At 41.9% G+C, this 22,260-nt stretch overlaps 1 protein-coding gene across 3 annotated transcripts in view; it reads left to right on the forward strand.

Annotated features, from left to right (window-relative positions):
* Positions 1-9,239: 9,239 nt before the first annotated feature.
* Syne1 (spectrin repeat containing nuclear envelope protein 1) overlaps positions 9,240-22,260 on the forward strand; it is a 478,529-nt gene continuing 465,508 nt past the window's right edge. For all 3 annotated transcript variants that reach the window (XM_076926749.1, XM_076926750.1, XM_076926751.1), the window contains exons 1-2: positions 9,240-9,528; positions 17,720-17,991. In XM_076926749.1, coding sequence (XP_076782864.1) covers positions 17,925-17,991 — 67 coding nt within the window. In that variant the 5' untranslated portion in view covers positions 9,240-9,528; positions 17,720-17,924. The remainder of the gene's footprint in view (positions 9,529-17,719; positions 17,992-22,260) is intronic.

Below are 22,260 nucleotides of genomic sequence, written 5' to 3' on the forward strand. Positions count from 1 at the left end.
AGTATTATGGGAACTGAGCCATTTCCTCGGCCTCTAAACTCTTTCTTATAAGCAGGGTGGGTACACACTAGATTAATAACGAAAAGCTTAGCATAGCCAATACATAGACAAGTAGCTTGTCACTAATTATTATGATGCAGCATTGTATACTACATATATGTAGATTCTAGCTCTGTATGACTAGACATGTCAGAACTGTTCACATTAGTTTCACTGCCCATGTGCAGGAATCCATGTCATGACTTCTTTTTTTTTTTTTTTTTTTTTGGTTTTTCGAGACAGGGTTTCTCTGTGTAGCTCTGGCTGTCCTGGAACTCACTCTGTAGACCAGGCTGGCCTCGAACTCAGAAATCCGCCTGCCTCTGCCTCCCAAGTGCTGGGATTAAAGGCATGCGCCACCACTGCCCGGCATGTCATGACTTCTTACATGGAGAAAATTTGGGGTTAGGAAGTTTTCTGAAAAGGCAAGCAATATTTCCCATTAATTAATGTTATGTTTTAAAAGAATATGGCCCCCCGTAAGTCCATAGGGAGTGGCACTATTAGGAGGCGTGGCCTTGTTGGAGTGGGTGTGGCCTTGTTGGAGTGGGTGTGGCCATGTTGGAGGAAGTGTGTCACTGTCGGGGTGGGCTTTAAGGTCTCAAATGCTCAAGTCCTGTCTACTATAGCACTCACTTCCTGCTGCCTGCAGATCCAGATGTTGAATTTTCAGCCCCTTCTCCAGCACCGTGTCTGTCGGCTCATTGCCACATTTTCTGCCGTGGTGCCCTGGGCTGCTCTCACCAATATGCTCCATGCTATATACTCTGAGTCCTAGTGACCACCCTTTCTCTCTCTCTGTTTTCCTTTGGATCTAGAGGTGGTAGTATCTCTTCTGTCCTCTATTCCAAGCTCCTCTGTTATGCCAAATGTCTCAACTATGCCTAGTTCACACTTTGTAATCTGTCATTTGGGGGAAGACAAAAGCAAACACACCTCACCTCAAATGGTCCTAATGTGGTGTCCATCACTTCTATTTGTTTTACTAACAGGTGCAAATATCTACACCCTGTGTATATAAGCCACTTCCTTCGGGAAGACATGCCAGGTTGAATGTCAGATAAGAACTTTAATTAGGTAAAGGCAAATTAGAACATGTATTCCTCCTGGCTACAGGGATTAACAAAAGGAGTTTGCAAAGCACTTAAGGTAAGACCTAAACCTTTTATACATTGTTTTTTTCTCAATGGATAAACCAAATATGTTGCGTCCCCCTATTACTAATAGACATCCTATAAACATGACTCATTTGAGAAGGAACAGAATGTGTGGACAGCAGAAGAGAGGGTGACAAGAGGAGTATGTGGGAAGGTTGTCAATGAGTCCTGAAGGAAACCTTTCCGAGTATGCTTCAGAAGCTAATAATCCCTTCATATTGCTTTTGCCAGAGTCAGCCAGTTTTTCTCCCATAGGGTCATCATAGGTCTGAACTGAAATTTGATTTGATGACTCTCAATTTTTTCTAGCTTATCAAGAATGGATAACCCGATCTGCCAGGAAGAAGAAACTCACCAATCATTTCTCCCTCTCAGAAATTCTAGGAAATGTTTCCAGTGGCCCATAAACCTTGTGCCAGAGAGTCAGCCATTCTGGAACATGCTTTGAAGGGATCCAGTTAAGTTCTCCAAGCCACACAATCTCTCGCCTTTGCAAAATCATCCATGGCCTGGCATCGTTACTGACACGATTGTCTTATAAACAAATGTTCAGCTATTAACAGTTTTTAGAAAATTTGTCATTCACAAGACTGGACAGAGTGCTGATGGCCTATGAAATCACCATTAGAAATATGTTGAAAATGTTATAACCCTTTGAAAAAAGAGAAAAGGTAAGTGATGTTAAGATAGGTAAAGAAAGAAAAAGAAAAAAAAGGATTTCAATCCATTTTGGCAGAGACGCCAACCCAAGGCAAAAATGCCTAGCATCATGTGGTCTCAGAAGGGCACTTAACAAGTGACTTAAACAAAGTCATTATCTTCTCAGGACCCACTTCAGTCATGAAGTAACACATCCAGATGTACTCCCAGAAGCATGTTTGCAGAAGATATAGGTCTGAGATCCTAAATCTCCTCAACAAAAAAAAGAGAACCAAAAGGAAAAAAAAGCAACATTTTCTATCTATCTCTTGCCATCATGAAACACATGATTCTCTTGTGTGATCATCTATTGAGGATCAGGACTTCGCAGAGATATTGATAATTTCTAGTGGGTTCCATATTAATCTAATTGATGGTAGCAGAGTTCCACATACATGATAAGCCTGGCACATTACTTGTATATGAGTATACATGAGCTCATATTAGGATATGCATATAGTGATAAGTGTCGTTTTCATCAAAAAATCAATCAGTGCTCTTATTCCACAAATGTTTTAAAGGCAATTTTTATGTGTTAAATGTTTTAAGTGCTGAGACTACAAGAGTTAACAGAAAGTAGTATCTGCCCTAGAATAACTAATTCTTTAGAGCTATCAGATTATAAACTAGGTAAGTGGGTATATATGGTTATACTAAGAACTAAATACTGCAGCTGGACAGTGGCGGCACACACCTTTCATCCCAGCACTCTGGAGACAGAGGCAGGCAGATCTCTGTGAATTCAAGGCCAGCCTGGTCTACAAAGTGAGCTCTAGGACAGCCAAGGCTACAAACAAACAAACAAAAAAAACAAACAAAAACCAAAAAGAACTAAATAATACTAAGTACAACAAAATTGTCAAAAACAGAGTGGAGAATATTCTTAAATGTTTAAAATGTTCTGTAAGGCATTCATGAACGTCTTCAATAATATAGCAATTGCCAGATAAAAAGGTTTGAAAAATGTTAGCATATAAGCTATGGGTAATTCTCAGAGTTTAATGTCCAGGCAGAGGGAGTGATCTATGAGAAGCTTTTGAGGCATGAACTTGCTCTGTGATCTTCAGAAACATTGAAGCCTCTGTGTGATTATAGCATAGAGAGGGGAGAGTCCTAGTTGTGGGTGGATGGCTTAGTGGGGAGGTTGGGATACCATACAGATTATACAGGGGTCACTGAGACAGAATGCTTCAAAGGGAGTTGAGTAAAGAAGTGACATATGTTTTTAATCTATTTTAAAATTAACCGTAAAGTCCTAACTTAAATATGAAAGAAATTTTAATAAATTTATATAGCATATTAAAGAGATCCATCTTTTGAAAGAGAAATATCTCGGTTTTAACTTAAGCATTTGAGGAAACCTATTTAACTCAAGGTTGTGTCTGGCAGGGTAGTAGTTTTTATTTGTTTGTTGTTGGTCGGTTTATTGCAGAGTGCTCTCCTTATAAACTCCCTTCTCTCTCCTGTATCCCAGAAGCCAGAAGTCTGGGGATTACATTTCCTTAGTCTCCTCCCTCCTCGGGATTTGGGTGAAATTCACATTTTGCCGTGCTTCCATGAAAGATTCAGAAGGCGAAGAAGACCACTGACAAATTCTCCCTCCAGCTTCAGTGTGGTTCACACAGCAGGATCAGCTCAGAGCATAGCTGTGTCATGCAGGCATTTGCTGCCTCGCGCTGACCTCTGGGTGGCAGCAGCGACCTGCGGAGGTCTGTAGGCACCTGCGTTCCTACTTCCTGAATGCTGAAGGCCCCACCCCCCGGGGGGCGGGGCGGATAACAGCCTCTGCTCTCCCGGCAAAGCTAGGCTTCATATCCCTGCAGCATATCCTTAACTTAGTCTTCCTTCTTGGTTCCTGACTGACAGACGTTTCATTCCAGATTTGTTCTAGACCTTCAAAGGTGGGGCGCTTGTCATTGGATATGCTTGCATTCCACTATGGCAACGACCTCTCTAGGTTTCTAATATCACTACTTTAATTACCTGATGATTTTTTTAAATGCTTATAAAAGAAAATAATTTAGAGGAACAAGTTGGCCGTGGTTGCGCTTTCCTGTAGAAAAAATAGGGATGAGAGTTGAGGGGTGCTGGAGTTCCTTATGACCGCGGCTCAGACGGCAAGGTGTTAACAAGCCCAGAAGCAGGATTTGGATCAGGGCATGGTCTGAGATCCAGAGAACCTCTAGAGGAGTGGTTCTCAACCTTCCTAAAGCTGTGACCCTTTAACACAATTCCTCATGTTATGGTGACCCCCAACCATAACATTATTTTCATTGCTACCTCGTAACTGTAGTGTTGCTACTGTTGTGAATCACCATGTAAATATCTGTGGTTTTGGGTGAGTTTAGGTGACCCCTGTGAAAAGGTCATTTGGACCTTCCCCCTAAATGGGCTTGTGCCACACAGGTTGACAACCACTGATCTAGGCTTTACTTCCAGTCTCATTCTCTATGGCGGTGACTCCCCTTGAGGGCACCATCTTGAAAGAGGAATCCCAGTTTCTTGACCCAGATCAAGACTAATGAACTGCTTCTTGCTGATATGATGCCCCAACCCTTTTCCTTTAAAACACTAAAGATCTGCCCGGCTGAGTTTCACTGTACGTTTAAACAAACCAGTTTTGAACACTGTTAAGAACAAGAGGGGAGTGGGAAGGAGACTCCTTGTTACAGAATACACATGTTCACGTGGGCAGAGACACACCAGTGGTAGGACTTCTGATAAGTAGCATCTTTTTAAACTACAGCGAGACTCCCATGGCATTCATCCAATTACATAAAATAGACACGACAGAAACAAAAAAAATGGTCACTTGATGAGGTCATGTTGTCACAGTAGATAACTTGTATTTTACAGTGCCTAGGGCAGGAAGTTGCGGGCCTTAGAATACAACTAGACTGAAAAGGGTCTTTACCTTTAGGCTCAGCTGTAACTTTAGTGTGTAAGGAGCATTCTACACGCAGTGGGAAGAAAGAAAAGATGAAGCATAGCCTGAGTTTGAAGGAGAGGCTCAGGTGCCTTCCCCAGGCAGTTGCTGGTCATATTGTGATGGCTGAGGAAGGTATTTTCTATTTTGGGGAATAGATTTCTTACTTCAGTCAAGCTACCACGAAAGGGGAGATTGATCACTCTGCCTTAATTTGCCAACAATAGTATTATCTATACTGGTGATACTACTACTAATTACATCTTGCATTCGTAGACTACATACAGGCACTGAAAAATTAATAACTTTCTAGGTATTAGCTCATCGAGTCTCTACAAGTGCTCTCTAATTAAGGAACTATTGTGATGTTGAATCATGGGTTTGTAAAATCTGAATCTATGAGAGGCAATTACTAGATTGACAGCACACAGGCAGTTAACAGTAGAGCTAGGAGCAGGCGTTCCCTTCTCAAAATCCAAGCTGTTAAACCCTATACTATCAAAGGATAACTTTTCCAACTTCTTTGAGTTTATGCCTTACATCAACGTTGGGACTATTCCGTATTAATATAGTCTGGAGACTTATATACGATATCTCCCTTAGAGTCCTGGAGGCTGGGAAGTCAAAGATAACGGATCTAGAAAACTCAGTGTCTGGGTCACAGGGAGCTGCCCTTTTGCTGTGTTCTTACATGACAGAATAGGCACAATAATCACCGTGGCTCTTTTATAAGGGCACTAATCTCTTTCATGAGGGTTCCACCCTCATGACCTCTCCACCGATCAGATCTACCCGCCACCTTGTTGGCATAGGTGAGAAAGGAAGTCCTTGGTCCTGTGAAGTCTGGATGCCCAGTTGGGGGGAGGGATTCAAGGGTGGGGAGGTGGGGGGCACATCCTCATAGAAGCAGGAGAAGGGGGGATGGGATAGGAAGTTCCTGGGCAGGGGGCAGTATGGGGTAAGGGGATAACATCTTAAATGTAAATAAAATATCCAATTAAAAAAAAAAAAGAAAGGAGAAGTTCAAATCACAAATCTAGTTCTGCTGTGCTAGTTAGTTACTGAAAAGGTTCTAATGGCTTTTAATACCAATCCCTTGTAAGTTTGAAGGGTGATGTTGTCTATCATCAGATGTTATGAACTTTGAAGTGCCCCGCACCCTAGCTGCCAGCTCCCTTGCATCTTGTTAGTAACATTCCCCTGTAAGTCTTGGTTCCATTTTATCTCACTAGCAAAGTCTTGTTGATCTCTGGAATAAATTAAATGGAATCTCACATAACAACACCCACGTTTCCTTGGAGAATGGGATTCTATAGGTACATGCAGTCCACGAGCACTGCCCTGTCCCTGGTTACAGGATACAGTCTAGTAAGGCAAGAGTCAGATTAGGTTTGGCTTTCCAGTAATTCCATAGCACTCAGCACACTTTCAGGAAGATGCTGGGCATTTAAGCTACAGTTATTGGATAAATAGAGCTTAACAACCTTCCCGAGTTTAGCAAAAAGGACAAACCCTTTACAAAAATCTAAAATGAGGGGTTTTTTTTCCCTTTTGTAGAGAATCAAGTTGGTTCAATTAATCAGGGAGCCAGTAGTAGCCACACACAGGCACTACTTCTGTCAACTCTGGAAGAAGAGGGGTGAAGGGCAATCAAGGACTTTCTTTTACTTAGAACTATGTTTCAGATTTCCAATTAAGTGCCTTCTTTCTCAGGTAAGTCTAGCTAGGAATACAAAGAATCTCCCGTGTAGCCAATCTTCTGATTCCATCTTCAAGACCAACAGGGCCAACTGATTCTGTGACTATGGAGATTAAGAGAGAGAACCAAGATTATTTGGTATTTTACTTTTAAAGGGGAAGGCTTGCAGTCTGCTGGCAGTATGCTGGCCAGGAGCAACTGCTAGGCTCTGGTGGCTATCCCCACAAGACTGCTCCAGGAAGCCACAGATAGAGGTAGAGGCAGGCAACACACTGGTTGTCATTTCAGATTCAACCCAAACACTCTGAACCACAGGGTTCTACAATTAGAGTTTACTTATGTGGGAGAGGAATGTGGTTGGTAGCACACCGTTGGCAAATAAATAAATAAATAAATAAATAAAATCTGTTGCCCCAGAAAGTGTTTAGCATAGCTTCAAAAGCAACACTCAAGGAAAGAGAACACTGATAGCTGATGTTTCCCCCAGAGTTTTGATCTAGTTTTATTTCTTTTAATTTTTGTCTTTATTCGTTTTTATTGTATGAACGTTTTACCTACATGTATATCTGTTTGACATGTGTGTGCCTAGTCTCTGTAGAAGTCAGAAGACAGCATGAGATACCCTGGAACAGGGGTTACAGGTGGCTGTAAGCCACTGTATGGGTTCTGGGAATCAAACCTGGGTCTTCTGTCAGAGCAGCCAGCATTCTTAACCTCTGAGCCATCTCTCCAGCCCCTCCAGTTTTATTTCTATTGCTGTGTCAACCACACTGACAAAAGGCAGCAGAGGGCAGGGAAGGGTCCACTTAGCAAACAACTCCAGGTTAGAACCTGTAGAGTGAAAAATTATAAAGGCCATCTTATGAAATATGTGTAAATTTTTCGCCTTAGACCTTGGGCAGAAAAGCACCTGCCAGCAGGTTTGGGTCCATCTAATTAGTTACAGAGGAGGGGGGAGTTACAGTACAAAGGCCTGTTAAGAACATCCCAGAAACTGACTGGCCAAGGGAAGAACTACACCCTGCCCCATGGTACGGCCTACTAGTGTTCAAAAAAGGTAAAACAACCAATCCTGTGCACCCGCGCGAAAGTTCGATTTTTCCCTACCCCGCCCATATATAAGCGCTATGCCCCTGAGCCACGAGGTCAGTCCCTCTATCCCCTATGTGAGATATGGGGATATGGGCTGGCCCAGAGCTCTGATATAATAAACCACCTCATGTGCTTTACAGCAAGACGGTCTCTCGTGTGTCCTTTGGGTGCGTGCTATCCTGTGACTTAAGTGGACCCCTTTCTGGGGAGTCCCGGACCTTTCAAACCCAACATTGCAGGGTTGGGGGTGGGGATCACAGAGTTTGTGAGCATTGGTCACACCATATACACAGTTAAGAGCAGAAAGAAAGAGAAATGAATTGAAATGAATGTACCCAGGCTGCCTTTCACTAGCTCAGCTATATTTCTCTATTTTATATAGTTCAGGGCCAAACCTGGGGATAGTCTCCACTACAGTGGACTGAATAAATTAAAAATCAAATCAATCCCACATAACCATACCCACAGGCCAACCCGATCTTCAGAATTTAAGTTGACCTTTAAAAGTAGCCATCCCAGGTGAGGTTCTTTTGATGGGATGTAGAAAAAGAGATTTTTTTTTTTTTTTTTTTTTTTTTTTTTTTAATGAAAGGCAAATAGTGAGGATGGTGGCTGCAGGTGGTGGAGAGATAGGAGCCAGGAGAAACTGCATCACTTTATAAAGTAACCCTTCGGTTCAGTGAATTTAGAGAATTAACATGATTTTGTTTCTGTTGAGACAATTCAGAGAGTTCTTGTTCTAAGATTCTTGCAACAGCTTCAATCAACCTCCATAATCCTCTTAGACTCTGGCTCCATTGTTGGGGGAAAAGGCCATGTTTGACTTTGCCTGGAAACCTTCACACCACAACAAAACAAATCTCTCCAGGCTACTAAGCAACATGGACTCTCTTGCACCGGGAAGAAGGGCTTGGGAAGGACTATAATGGCTCCACGCTGTGAACGGTGGGTCCAAAGAACCTAATGATGCTCTCAAAAACATCACTGTGAATACCCAAGAATCAAAGGGGTGATGTCAAGCGTCTTTTCATGAAATCTAAGTTTTATATGTTGAAGCAACAAAATAGAAAACCTGCCTAGTCTCCCATCGTCCCTAAGGCTGACTTGGCAGCCCAGATGCCAGCATTTAAGATGCTTTAGGAAGCAGATTAAGAAAGAGCCCTCGGCATCTGTGTTCCTGAAACATGTCTTCCCTGGGAGCATCAGGAACCTCCAGGCCATTGCAGAGTTCTGTTCAGAAGCCAACTGTGCTGTGGAGAATGTGGACAAAAGTTAGCAACCAATAAAACACGATGCAGCATCTCTAAGCTGCTGAGACAACCATGCCCCTCAAGAATGGGACCCCTTGGCAGATGCTAGCTCAGAGAGTGGTTGGCAGAAGGACTCTGGCTGTCAGAGAAGTGGCCACAAGCCACTTGAGAGGTAGAGGAAAGCCTGAGAAGAGCCTCCAGGTCCCGCCTCTAGCTCTGTGTGGTGACCCGCATATCCTGGGGTTGGGGAGGGGGTGTGGCGGGCAGTGGGAGGTGCTGGGCGGATGCTCAGAGGAAGAATCCGCTGGGGCGACCTCCGCTGGCGGCAGGAGCAGCAGCTGCAGGGGGCGGGAGGGGGGAGGCCTAACCCCCTGGTGTGCAGCCTGGAGGAGGGACGGATCCTCTAGGCAGGGAGGGAGGGCATAACCACCAGCAGCCAGCGCAGAGCAGCGCGTGTGCGCCAACCCCAGCACCGGCCCACACCGGGCTAGGATTGTTGTACTCTGTCACCAGGGCATCCTGGCTCCCGCAGCTCTGCGGACAGCGCCGCCGGACACCCGGCTACAAGGCCAGGGCGGCAGCGCACACCCGGAGCTGCACGCAGCCGGGAAGAGGCATTCGCTAGCGTCACCTCGCTGCTTGGAACCTGAACAAGGCCGGATCAAGGTAAATAGCAAAGGTAGAGACAGAGAGAAAGAGATGGAGGAATGACAGGTGCAAGGCAACACACTGCAGCAAGTTTGTGCTTGCACGCTGACGAGCCGCGAACCACAGGGAGAGGGGGGTGGCGGCGGTGTGTGTACTTGTGTACGTGTGTGACACTCCTGGGGAAAGCGATAGGGAGGCTGGCTAGCCTCTTTGCATCTTGTACGTACATATTCCTATTAATACCCGCTCTCTGAGTTGTCATTTCCGCTTGCTGCACATATCCTGGGAGCCAGAGATGCTCAAGCAAAAGGCAGGCACTCTCTTATGATGGTCCGCGCTGTACTGTCGCTACTATCAGATGTGAGATGTAACGCATGTAACGCGTTGAATAAATTCGAGGATCCTCCCTTCCTCCACCCCCAGACTATTTTAGGAAGGGTTGGGGGAGGGAAGTTGGGTAGCAGAGCCTAAGGCTTGAAGACTGCGCAGAGGCCCAAGAGACTCAGCTGGTGCGATTGCTTCCAGGCGGAGCCTACACTAGAGGACAAGATAACTTTCATCTACTCTCCAAAAAGACATTTTTTCAGAGAGATTTTGCACCTCTGGAGGAGGAGACCTGGGAAATGGTGGTTCACGGGGAGGCAGGTGCAGCGCAAAGGGCAGATCTAAAGCTCAAAATGTAGCAGCTAATAGGAAAGAAACACCACTAGGAAAAGAGGTTGCTCGTGCTGGTTTGACCTAACTCTTTGATGCTTCAAGTTCAGGTCTGGTCCATAGAGTCAGGTGCATCCTAAAGAAAAATATCAGCTGAACAACCCTAGCTCCCTGGACCGTGTTTTTCTGAGCTTTTCAGTTTGGAGCGGAAAAACTTTTATGTATCTGAAAATATTACAAAATATCTTGTATATCTGTAAATGTTACAAAAACCCCCAAATAAACTATTTTTTCAGGCCCACTTATTTTTCTCTTGTTCTACGGACTACATTCAAGTCATCATTTGATATAGGAGTCAGACCTATACAGTAGAAAACACAATTTTCAGTCAAGCAAAGGTTATTAATATGACCTACATCTCTATGAAATGCTGATTTGTGACTCACCAGGCTTGGTGTCTGTGAGAAGCCCTTTATTCTTCATGATAAAAAAAATTAATAACGTGGATTAAAACGTTGCCGACACCAGAACACGCAACTAAAGTACGCATCTATTTTTTCTTGTGCTTAATATCTGTTTATATCACTTGTGGCAGATGAAGAATAAAATGTGCCCAGTCATGACTCCCTTAACATGTTTCGTGTTGAAGATAAGGAAAATCTCCAGACCAGCTGCTATAGTGTTAGCCATTAAGAAACATTTGCTTAGCGCCTAGGGTTAGAACCTTATTTGTATCTTTTTAAACTAAGGATTCTTTACAAGCCTTCTCACTGTCCCCTGTTCCCTGATAAAGAACTTTCCTTTTACTCCCAGGAAATGAGATTGAGGAAAAGCTAGTCTGCTGTCTCAAGAGCATCCAGAGCTACTTGCCACTTGCAGCTTGATGCCTTACTGGGTCCTACGTTCTCATAGTTACTGGGTATACATAGCTTCCTACACGGAGGGGGTGTGACTGGGAACATCCCGAGAAGCCTATCACCAGGCAAGGTGGAAGGCATTCTGGTTCACAGCTCACAGCTCCAGTTCCAGCTGCCACACCCAGTAGCCTGCCTGTGCCTGGCATGCAGGCCAGGCCTCAAGACTGGCCTGTGTGGACATTCTCCTCTTAATGCTTCCTTAATGCATGATGCTTCCTTGTGGTTGAGCCGAATGAAAATTAATGTTGAGCAAGGGCTGAAACATGTACGTACCCCAAAGTGAGAAGCAAGGGCAGCAGATATCGTGAGTGACTTTATACTCTAGACTCTCATTCAGAAAGGTTGAATCATGACACTAGCTTTCAACACGACTGCTTTGTGATTATGTTTTTATTTTCTTATCTTTCTATGAAAGGTATCATTTATTATTATTATTATTCTTAGTGATTCTCAATTGTGAATAATGAGGGGCACTTTCCTGACAACCTCCACACATACATTACTAATATACTTTTATTAACCCAAGGGAGTCCTGTTATGCCATTTTAATATTTATTAACTCACTCCAGTACTAATGAGAAGGTAGAGAAAGATTATGATTATTAATTATGCATTATTAAAAGATTATTTAAAGATTATTAAAATTATGCATTATTTTGAACTTATTCCGGTGACAGACTTGACTAAGAAGAGTGAGATGACTTTAGTCTAAATCACGGATTTCTCTACATGATTAGACATTAAATTAATAGCCATACTTTATCGTTGTAAACTTACTTAAGTGCTTGTGGTCTCAGTTCGTGATATGTGTTTATAAGTTAGGGACATCATGCCTGGTTGATGCACAGTTGGTCTTTTTTTGCTACTGTCTCCTAGTACTAGAAACTCTATTTATATTGCACTGAGGTGAATCCCCGTGGTCCAGAACTATTTCTCGCACTGATTTCCTTGGTTTATCCCTGTTTAGTGGCATAAGCAAGAAAGTGCTGGAGTAGCCTATTGAACATTTTGAGTAGAGACAGGAAAAATGACATAGTGACACCGCACCGCTATGTCATTTTTCAGAGGTGTGTGCACTGAGAGGAGAGACTCACTCAGCTAGGAGAATCGAAATAACAGAGGTTGACGCGCCTCTGCACTTGCTCTCCCCCTGCACACACCAGATGGTGGCTGTTCCCAAGATGACCTGGGCGGCAACTTTGCAAAGTCACCTGCTTGTTGTTTATGTCCTGTTCTTCTCTCTTACCTCAACAATAAGAGGGGCTTGTCTGCTTTGGTCACTGCCTGGACTCCCTAGATGTCACAACTATCCCCCACCCCACAATTTGCTGCATCTGTTTAAAAAAAACACCTTTAAAACACTGGCAAAGTGAGATCCTGGTTGTGCTGTATCTGCCCCCCAGATGATGTTCTCAGGCGGCTCATGTGCATATCTGTTGCTGCAGAATCAGTCTCCTCAACACCGTAGGACCACGTATCCCTCATTGCCTGGCTGTGACTCGTACCACCTTTAGCAAGCTCACTTGGGAGCTTCTTCCTAGCCTAAGATGGAGAAAATGTGGCAAAGGAAAGAAAAAGAGAAGCCAGTTATTTGCTGAGTCTACCCGCCAAATATTACATAGTTACCTGCTGGGAATAAACCAAGGTCTTACATGTGGCAGGCAAATGGCCTATCAAAGACTGTCACAGTCCCAACCCCATGTTTCCCTGATGAACTCCAAGTTCAGTAAGAGACACAATCACAGAGAATAAGGTGGAGAGTGATTGAGGGACACATATACACACATAGAAACACACACTCACACAAATACACATGGACACTTAAGTTTTCTTTAGCACATACAGAGGCACATACACACGAACACACCATAGATCATATGAACAATACAAGAGCCATCTCTAGGCCTTTCTTTGCCAGGCTGTGAATTTTTTGAAACTTCACTTTCTCTGACAAGCTCTTACTATAAAGTCCCACATACAAGATCACAAAACTACCCCACTAGCAGGCACAAAGTGAGGCTTTGAACTTGTATCTCCAAATTACCAGTCTCTTTTTTTTAATTGTTTCTCTTTTTTATTAATTTTAAAATCTCTTATTAATCTCATGGCCCTATTGTATCAGTCAAAAGCAAGAAAAGCACAGTTTCACAATATTGCATGTATGTACATAGGTGAATGATGAAATTTAAATAGTTTGTCTCAGCCCTGAAAAAGGAAGGATATTGCACCAACTCTTGTGTTAGAGAGGAAGAGGTTCAGTGAGGGGTATTTTCCCATAAACACAAAACAGTATGCACTTAGTTAAATAATTTAAAAATCCAATATTAGATATTCAGCATGTGTTTATGGATATAGTTAGTGTCAATGGCTGAAAAAGGAAGGCAAGAAAAGTTAATGTCCCAAGACTGGGGAGTAGTATTCAAACATGCACTAGCCCTAGGTACCATCTTCAGGACTACAGAGAGAAAACAAAACATGTCACAGTCCCTATACCAGTGGTGTTCACAGTAAAGTGAGCTCACAATATGATAAATACACGCCAACACATATTTATTCTCATCTGGATCATTCCTGCTAGATAGGGACCCCATTGGAGCAGACAGGAAAGATGTCGGGCATATGGGGTTCTTGGTTAAATAATTAGTGATGCTGTGACTTTCTCCAGCTTGGCGTTTTCACTGAGGGGTGATAATGAAGGGACACTGAAGATGCCCCAGAGCATCACCAATTAAATACCATGAATCCTAGTGCCTCTTAAGACCTCTTACTCCCCTCTCTCCACCCTGGAAAAGCCTCTTCCTAGCTCTTATCCTCTTGGCCATCCCAGACGCCCCCACTCCCCCCCACCCCAATCCTAGCTGCCTTACCACCAAGGATTATAAAATTTCCTTCCTAAATATTTCTTCAGCTTTGCCTTTTCTTCCCTGTCTCCTCCATCTAGCTCCCACTTGTAGCCCTGAGATGTCTTCCTTACGTAGATTCCTGGATTGTCCAACCTTATCCACCTCAAAAATACCCTTGAAAACAGTAGCCAGGTTGGCGGTGTAGCTAAGTTAGTAAGGTGCTTGCCTAATGTGTACAAAGCTATAGTTTTGATCCCTATCATGGCATAAATGAAGCATAGTAGTGTATTCTCATAATGCTAGCACTGAATAGTTAGGAGCAGAATGATAAGACGTTCAATACATGTCAAGTTTAAGGCCAACTCCGGCTCTTCGAAATTCAATCTCAGATAAATAATTCTAAATGATGTCTTCTCATTTCTGTCCCAGAGTCCCTTACTGGCTCCTTGATGCCTCTTAGAGATGCAGAGTAGTACTGATGAGCGTTATGTCCAGGGCTTTCCATCACTGTGCCTTCTCATGAGCACACAACTTCAGTATCCAGGTACCCTGCCCTTCCTTATGCTAATGCCTTTCCTGAAGGCCTTGGAAAGTAGCTCTCCTCATTCCCCTGATCCATTCCCCCCAAACTCAGTTTAGATGTTAAAGCCTTCTCAAGACATCATTCCAGAACCCCAAGACTGGCATAGCCCCCATCTTATATACCCCTCTAGTTTTACATCCACACTTATTCCTGGGATTTAAAAAAAATCTCTTCTACATTGCTTCTCTTACTATGTCCTATACTCCTCAAACATAGGTTCTGCGCCACATTTATCTTTGATTTAACTCTGGTCTCAGGCCGTCAGAATGTGTGAGCTCTGCAGAGGCAGCAAAAACCGGGAACATGTGAACAGAAGCAGAGAAATCGTCGTTGAATGTGGAGAGGGAAGTGGGAGCAATTGATTCTAAGATTAGTCTTTTTGAGACATGGATATGAACAAGAAGGAGTCATGGGATCACACAGTGATTTCCAGAGAAAAGCTTTTTTAATTCTGCAATCCTGGATAGAGTGTATGGGGCTTGCCATAATGAGCTATGAACTCCAGGACTGGTCGTGGACTGGTGTGAGGTAGCTGGGTTGCAATAATTTCTAGTTTAGTTTTCCCCCCAGTGTCTGAGAGAGGGTTGCGGGTGTCAGTCAAGTGTCCTAGTACTAAGCCTTCTCAGACTCTGGTCTGCCAGTTACAGTAGCTCTTGTATGTAGGCAGGTAGAATGCTTTCCTCAGGAGATATTAGGTAAAGGTATAGGTCATGATGAATGGTTATATATAGTTATTTCTCCCCCATCCTCATCTCTCGAAGCTTCACCCACTAAATAGTGTATTTCTTACCCACAGGATGCCAAGTACTGAGTTCCCCTTCCTATACATAGCCTCTAACACTTGATAGGTGAACACACAGTCAGTGTTTTCTACCCTTTCACAGGTGGTAGTCTCCAGAAGATATGGCTAGTTTCACATGAATGCATTCCAGCCAGAGACCAATATGTATGCATTCTTATGAAGTCACTTAAAGTAAATAACAATGTGTCGTTATGTTTGATTATACAGCCCATCCTTATTTTTGGGTTACACAACCCATTCACTAATTTTTTTTTGCGTGTAACACATATAGACTCATCTTTATTTTTTCCCCTTCAGTCAAATGGAATATCCCACACGTGTGTGTTGTGCTCGCTTTAGACTTTTAATTTGGCCTTTGCCTCCCAGCTGAATTCCTATTTTCTCCATCATCAGCATTGTCTCCTGGAGATGCAAAGTGACTTACCATGAAGATTGGCTGTGCTCAGGCCTCAGTGTATCCCTTCACTGAGTGTTTGTCTCTAGAGACATTACTCTTCTTTCTAATTGTCTTGTTCATAGCAGGACTCTGTTCAGTTTACCCCAGGGTTAGGAAAGCTTTGCCCACAGTACATTTCTCAATGTTAGGGTGACATTAACTACTTGCCTACCTCATTTTCACTTCCAAAGTGAGAGTGATAAAGTGCACCAGCAAAAAGAGAATCGAGAGAGAGTTAGAAAGACAATGTCCCATCTGATTAGCTCACCCCATCCCAGTCTTACTACTTACATTAGAATCTTTCTGTAAACCTGTGGATCTTCAAGAGATGTGGGAGGCGGGGGAGAAATAACTATATATAACCATGCATCGTGACCTATAACTTTACCTAATGACAGCCTGTATCTTCTGAGAAAAGCACTCCACCTGCCTACATACAAGAGCTACTGTAATGGCAGACCAGCATCTGAGACCGATTCAAGGAAAAAAAAAATTAACTCAGGTCCATTTTTGACTTCTAAAATGAGAATACTTGGAAATCATATTTAGAATGAAATAATCTATATATGTATATGGTTTCTTATTTGTTTTACTTTTCGAGATAATAACCATGTATCCCAGGCTGGCCTTGAGAGCTACCTTGTCACCTTCTCTCTGTTTCCTTGTGTGGATGGAATATGATCTCTCTGTCCTCTATGCTTCCCACCACACTATTTCTTCCCTACCATGATGCATTCGAGCTTATGACTTGGGAACAAGAAGCTAAAATAAGTCCTCTTTCCTCCTGAAGTTCCTTTTAATTATTCTGTTTTATCACCACAAAAGAGATGACAGTATGTCATAAAATAAAGTAAAAAGTGGGTTGCCTGAAATAAGTCAGACAGTGAAATGTTGACATTGAGAAATAAAGAGGCGATAATGACCTTGGGTGCTTGGTTTCTCCTGCTTCTATATCCTGAGCACAGGAATTACAGGCCCGAGTCACTATGGCTGGGTTATGCATTGCTGGGGATTGACCCTAAGGCTGTTCATGTACAGACAAATACTCTACCACTGAAGCCCAATGAAGTGTTCTACCCCAGCCCTATCCCTACCGTGTTCATTCATCAGATTGTTATTAGTAGCTAGGACATGATGTTGTCCTTGGAAAGTATACAATAAAGCTATATGAAAAGTGTTTGTAAAGCAATTAAAATGGTGTAGGTTTGGGGGTATCTAAACATCAAGATGTGAAATCCAGCATTTTGATTGTTAAGTTATAAGTCAATAAATTTATAGTTTAAAAGGAAAACAGTACAAGTGAGCATTTGCTGCTCAGATTACATTTCTTGATGTCAAGATGTTACCATCTGACTTCTTTTAGGCAACCTACTTACATATTTTATTTTATGACATACTGTATTGTGTCATTTCTTTTGCTGTGAGAAAACAGAATAATTAAAGGGAACTTCAGGAGGAGAGGGGACTGACTTTAGCTTCTAGTTCCAGAGTCATAAGCTCAAATGCATCATGGTGGGGGAGGGATGGCATGGGGGCAGGTACAGGGAGCAGAGAGATCAAGTCTGTTCACACAAGGAAGCAGAGAGACCAGAAAGTGGACTGAAGCTATTAGTCCTCAAAGCCCATCCCTAGTGATGCTTTTCCTCCAGTGAGGCTCCACCTCTTAAAGGTTCTATAACCTCCCAGATAGCACCATTGACTGAATTAGGTGATAAACACAGGGGCCTGTACAGGGGCACTTCTCATTCAAACCACAGTGCATACCATAGGAATTCTAAACCTAGATCAGTGCTTTAATCTGTCTAGTGTTCTCTATAGTTGAATATGCATATTATATGCATCAGTTGCTCATATATTAGTTGTATAACCCTCGACAGTGAGTCAGACCTTGGAGAGGAGGAGGGACATTCTCCTTTTATGTTAAGGTAGATGTTTTTCATATTGTGTTTTTGTTTGGTTTGCTTCGCTTTTCAGGTTCTTATGTCTACTTAAGAGCAAAAGAAGAATGTGCAGGTCACAGGGTTACCACGCCATCTCCTTGCTGATCACCATGAGCGCCTGAGATTTGTCTGAGACTCGATGGGTGTACACAAGATTGTGTCTGTTATCTGAAGCAGCATAGTATTCCCCTGCACAGAGACACTTCACTTGGTGCTGGTTCCATGCTACAACAAAGACCATGGCAACCTCCAGGGCATCTTCCAGGTCCCATCGGGACATCACAAATGTGATGCAAAGGCTACAAGGTGAGTGGAATTGCAGTTTTAAAATACACTCAATTAATTTCAGAAATTAATTAATTAGAAAGAAATTTATTAATTAATTAATGAAATTAATTAGAAATTAATTAATTTCAGAATATCTTCTATTTCCTTGGTCTCTCGTTCAACTTTATGGGTTTATAGCAAAGAAGGAGTAGACTGGCGCCTATCATTTTAGTATTTTTAATAAGTCAGTGCTGTCTTGACATATCCTATACTTCATGTGAAAAGATACAACTCACTGTGATTGTGCATCTGCTTTACTGTCCTGGTAGGTCTGCCATGACAATGCTATACAAAGAGCTCCTTGTGTAATCAGAGACCCAGGTTCCTGAGAACGTGCACAGTCAGGGGCCCTTACCTTGTGCTTGCCAGTCTGTATTGATTTGTGATATCAGTATTAGTCAGACTTCTCTCTGGCTTATTCAATAAAACAACAGATCTGTGTTGAAAATAGGACATAGACTCCTCCCATCCCCACCCCTGCGCCAAAGACTGAAAAATTCTGATTGGTTTTGTTCAGCACCAATGGTCTCAGACTATAAGTTGTACATCTTGATCTGTGTAGATCAGACTGTTGCTTCTGACTATATGCCTTTGCTGTATCCCTGGAGGAAAATGTTGAATCGTGTCAAGCCCCAGTGGCACCATTTAGAAATGATGGAAAAGAAACCTGTAAGACCCTTTTCAAAATGTGCAGAATGTTGTTTTGGTCATGGAGAACTTGGCTATGAGCTTGTTAAAGGGGAGATTCTCTAGATAAGCTAAATGCTGGCAGTAAAGAAGAGATGTGGAAAGATTTGAAGGAACTCCTGCAGGGTCAGAATACAGTCCTACTCCATCTTCTTTATTTGTTCTTGGTGAATGGCAGCTCTAATTACGGAGGCTTTGATTGGGGGTGAGCAACACTGAAAAGTATGCTTTAATGTTTTGTTATCTTTTTATAAATGTGTGTGTGTGTGTGTGTGTGTGTGTGTGTGTGTGTGAAAGAGGTGGAGGAGGGAGCTGAGGCCCCATCTCCACTGCACACCCAGTTTGCTTGATGTCTACATGTTTGCATGGTCCCATTTGCAAAACACAGACTAGTCCCTGACCCTTGGACCACACCTCTTTCAGGACTATGTTGTAAAGTCCAAGGATATAATGCATTAAATGGAATTTGTGTTATAATCTATAAAAGCTGTGGTATGGTGAATTCTTCAGATAGTCACAGAAGAATAATGTGTCACATTTGTTTTTCTGATTGTTCAGATGCTTAGAGGCTCATTAGTGGTTTTATGCATTCAGTGTCATGTAAAGCTGATGGTTTTATTATACAATTGAGTGACTATACTTGTGTATAGTCGTTCTTCCTTTTTTGTCAACATTATAGAAAGTCAGAGGATATCTGACAAGGTTAGTGCTGAATGCTGATATTTGGGAAGAGAACATTGGTAAGCATAGATCCTCCTGCATATGTTGCTGATTGGTGAGCAAGGATGATAGGTCTGCTGCAGAATGTCATCTCTGGCAGCATCGGTGGAAGAAAGAGAGGGCAGACAGTGAAAGTGACCGCCCTGGGTGTCTGCTACCGCATTGATCTGCTGGGTTAATTCTGCCGATTCAGCCACCAAACCTCATTTTCTGTTCTCCTTGTACGTCCATAAGATGGTTTGCATCCCCAGGGGTTAGTCCTTCTGGCAAAGGAGAAGGATTATTTGTCAGGGGGAATTTGGAAGCCTTGCTTACTCCAAGATTCATAAACAGAGGACTGGTATTACTGGGCAGAAAATTAAGACAAGCAAAGAAATTCAGATGAGGAGAGATGAATTTTCACTAATTTAAATAGAGCCAAATATGCTATTTTCAAAGTTAAAAATTCATAAGAACTTTTTCTAAAACCACCATTTTCATTGCCTAGGAAGATAACACACACTTTTTAAAAAATTCCTCCTACCATATTTTATTTGCACTTGAGAACCATGACTAGCTAATAAAGAGGAACGAACTTTCTTTCAGCAACTTTTAGCTGGCTTTACTATCTGGCTTATTTAATCTGCAGCTGCATTGTTGACGATTTTCTCTTTTAATTTGGAGTCCCCGCTCTCCGAATTCAAGTACACACACAGATTGTGACATAATTCTGCCGCTGCTGTAGCAGTTCAGTCTTTCACCTTTGCCAATATTTGTGCTTGTCTGAGCATAAGGTTTTAGGCTGCGATCCTGAATTATGGATGAGCAGTCGTTCTGTGCTGCTGAGTTCACTTGCTATTAAGAAAATAAATGTTCTATAACTTAGCCAATCAAATTTGATATAAGCTCAAACGAAAACATGGGAAGATATTATATAATATAGATTTCTAAGCACTGTAAATGCATGGAATTAGTGTATATAATATATAGATAGATAGATAGATAGATAGATAGATAGATAGATAGATAGATAGATAGAATGCGGAAGAGACACACATAATAGAGGTTCCTGGGGTTACTTTAGGTAGACTTTAAAAAAAGTCTCAATGCTTCTGTTTGCAAATACTTTTACAGGTAGCGACTATATTTTAAAGATCTTTTCATAGTGCCTCTCAGTCACATTTCCTTAGAATATGTGTGGACTCTTCCCAACTGCTTCTTTTGTTTTTTTTTTTATTTGAAAATGTAAAATTTCATGGATTTCCAGATGAATATTGACACTGACAGGGTAGCATCCATGTAATGTCATGTAACAAGGGTTAATAATCAAAACAGATGGGCATCCGCATGCCGAGTCACATAGAGAAAGGGGCTTTAAAGTGTGTGGTGGTAAGCCAGCATTGGCCACCCCCATGAGCATTCAGGAAGCTGAGGCAGGAGGATTGAATGTTTCAGATGAGCTAGGCTAGAAAATTAGACCAGGTCTGAACAAAAGGAAAAAGAAAAGAGAGTTTTCAAAAAGTTGAATAATTCTTTTCATGGTCAACATCTGGAGTGTAAACCCTATGAGTAGTTTTCAAGAGGAGCCAAGGGTCCGATTTTATTTACCCCTGTAGATGTATCAATGGTATCTGCTAATTGGTTAGTATGTAGTAATCATGACCTTTTCCTTCAGAATTTTTTTTATGAGTAGCAGCTGGTGATTGTGGCTCACGCAGTCCCAGTAGTTTTTAGGCAGAGGCAGGTGCATCTCAGTTTGAGGCTAGCCTGGTCTACAGAATGAGTTCCAGGATGGCCAGGGTTACATAGAAAAACCCTGTCTTGAAAAAAACAATTGTGAGTAATTTAAAGCTTTGTTTTCTCCAAGTCCACTGAAACAAGGCATCAAACTAACAAAACACTTGATTGAAAAGTAGAATAAAGTAATAAAGAAAGAAAGCCTCACTTTATTGCTATTTAAAATGAGAAATGTGAGAATAAAGTAGGTTCTAAGGAATTTGGCACCCTGGAACATTTCTAATTCTTTTATATTTCCTTGAGAGATTAAATTTTACCTTTTATTACTCTGGCCTAACAGATGCCCCCATCTTTTCCTATATGAGTGTTATGTGACCATGTCTCAAATTGAAACAAGTCATTCCTCTATGTTTTGTAAAGTCATAGTTAAATATTTATTCAGTATTTGATAACAAAAGCAATGTCTGGGGACATCTTAAGAGATGAACTTAAGATAAAATTGGTTCAGATGTTTCAAAGAAGAGAAAGAAATCATTTTAAGTTGGGTACCGATTTAACTACTCTTTTTTTAAAAAAAAAATCAGAACTAGTTTTCAATTCTAAGAATGTCTTGAACATAAAAAATGCATCTTTTTCAAAGGAGTGATTATATTTTGTTGCCAATTTAGATATGTGAGTTGTTTGGGGACTATGATGTTGGATAGGCATATTTGTGTGTCCACATTACTTTTATAAGTATTAACATGTTTAGACTTATAAAATGCTCTGTCCTGCAGTCTTTCCTTTTATAGAACTATTTGATCTATCCTGCTATATGAAGGCCAGAGGCCTTCAGGGTCTCTACTGATCTACTGAACATTGGCTATCAAATAGAAAAATAAGTTTAATTCCAAATGTTGTTATGCTGGCTAGTCAAATAGAAATCAAATTGAATTATAATTTGTGTGTAAATAAATTATCTTATACAGGGTAACAGTGTACTTTATCACACTTGAGATAGTTTAAATGTTTTCAGTGTCCACAGTCTATAAAATAACATATCCTACTGTATCTTATGCCTCTATATGAATTATCTTCAATAGACTACTTTAAGCTTCTTACCCACAATGAAAATCATCTCCTTAA

The sequence above is a fragment of the Arvicanthis niloticus genome, chromosome 28 (assembly GCF_011762505.2).
Source record: "Arvicanthis niloticus isolate mArvNil1 chromosome 28, mArvNil1.pat.X, whole genome shotgun sequence".
NCBI lineage: Eukaryota > Metazoa > Chordata > Mammalia > Rodentia > Muridae > Arvicanthis > Arvicanthis niloticus.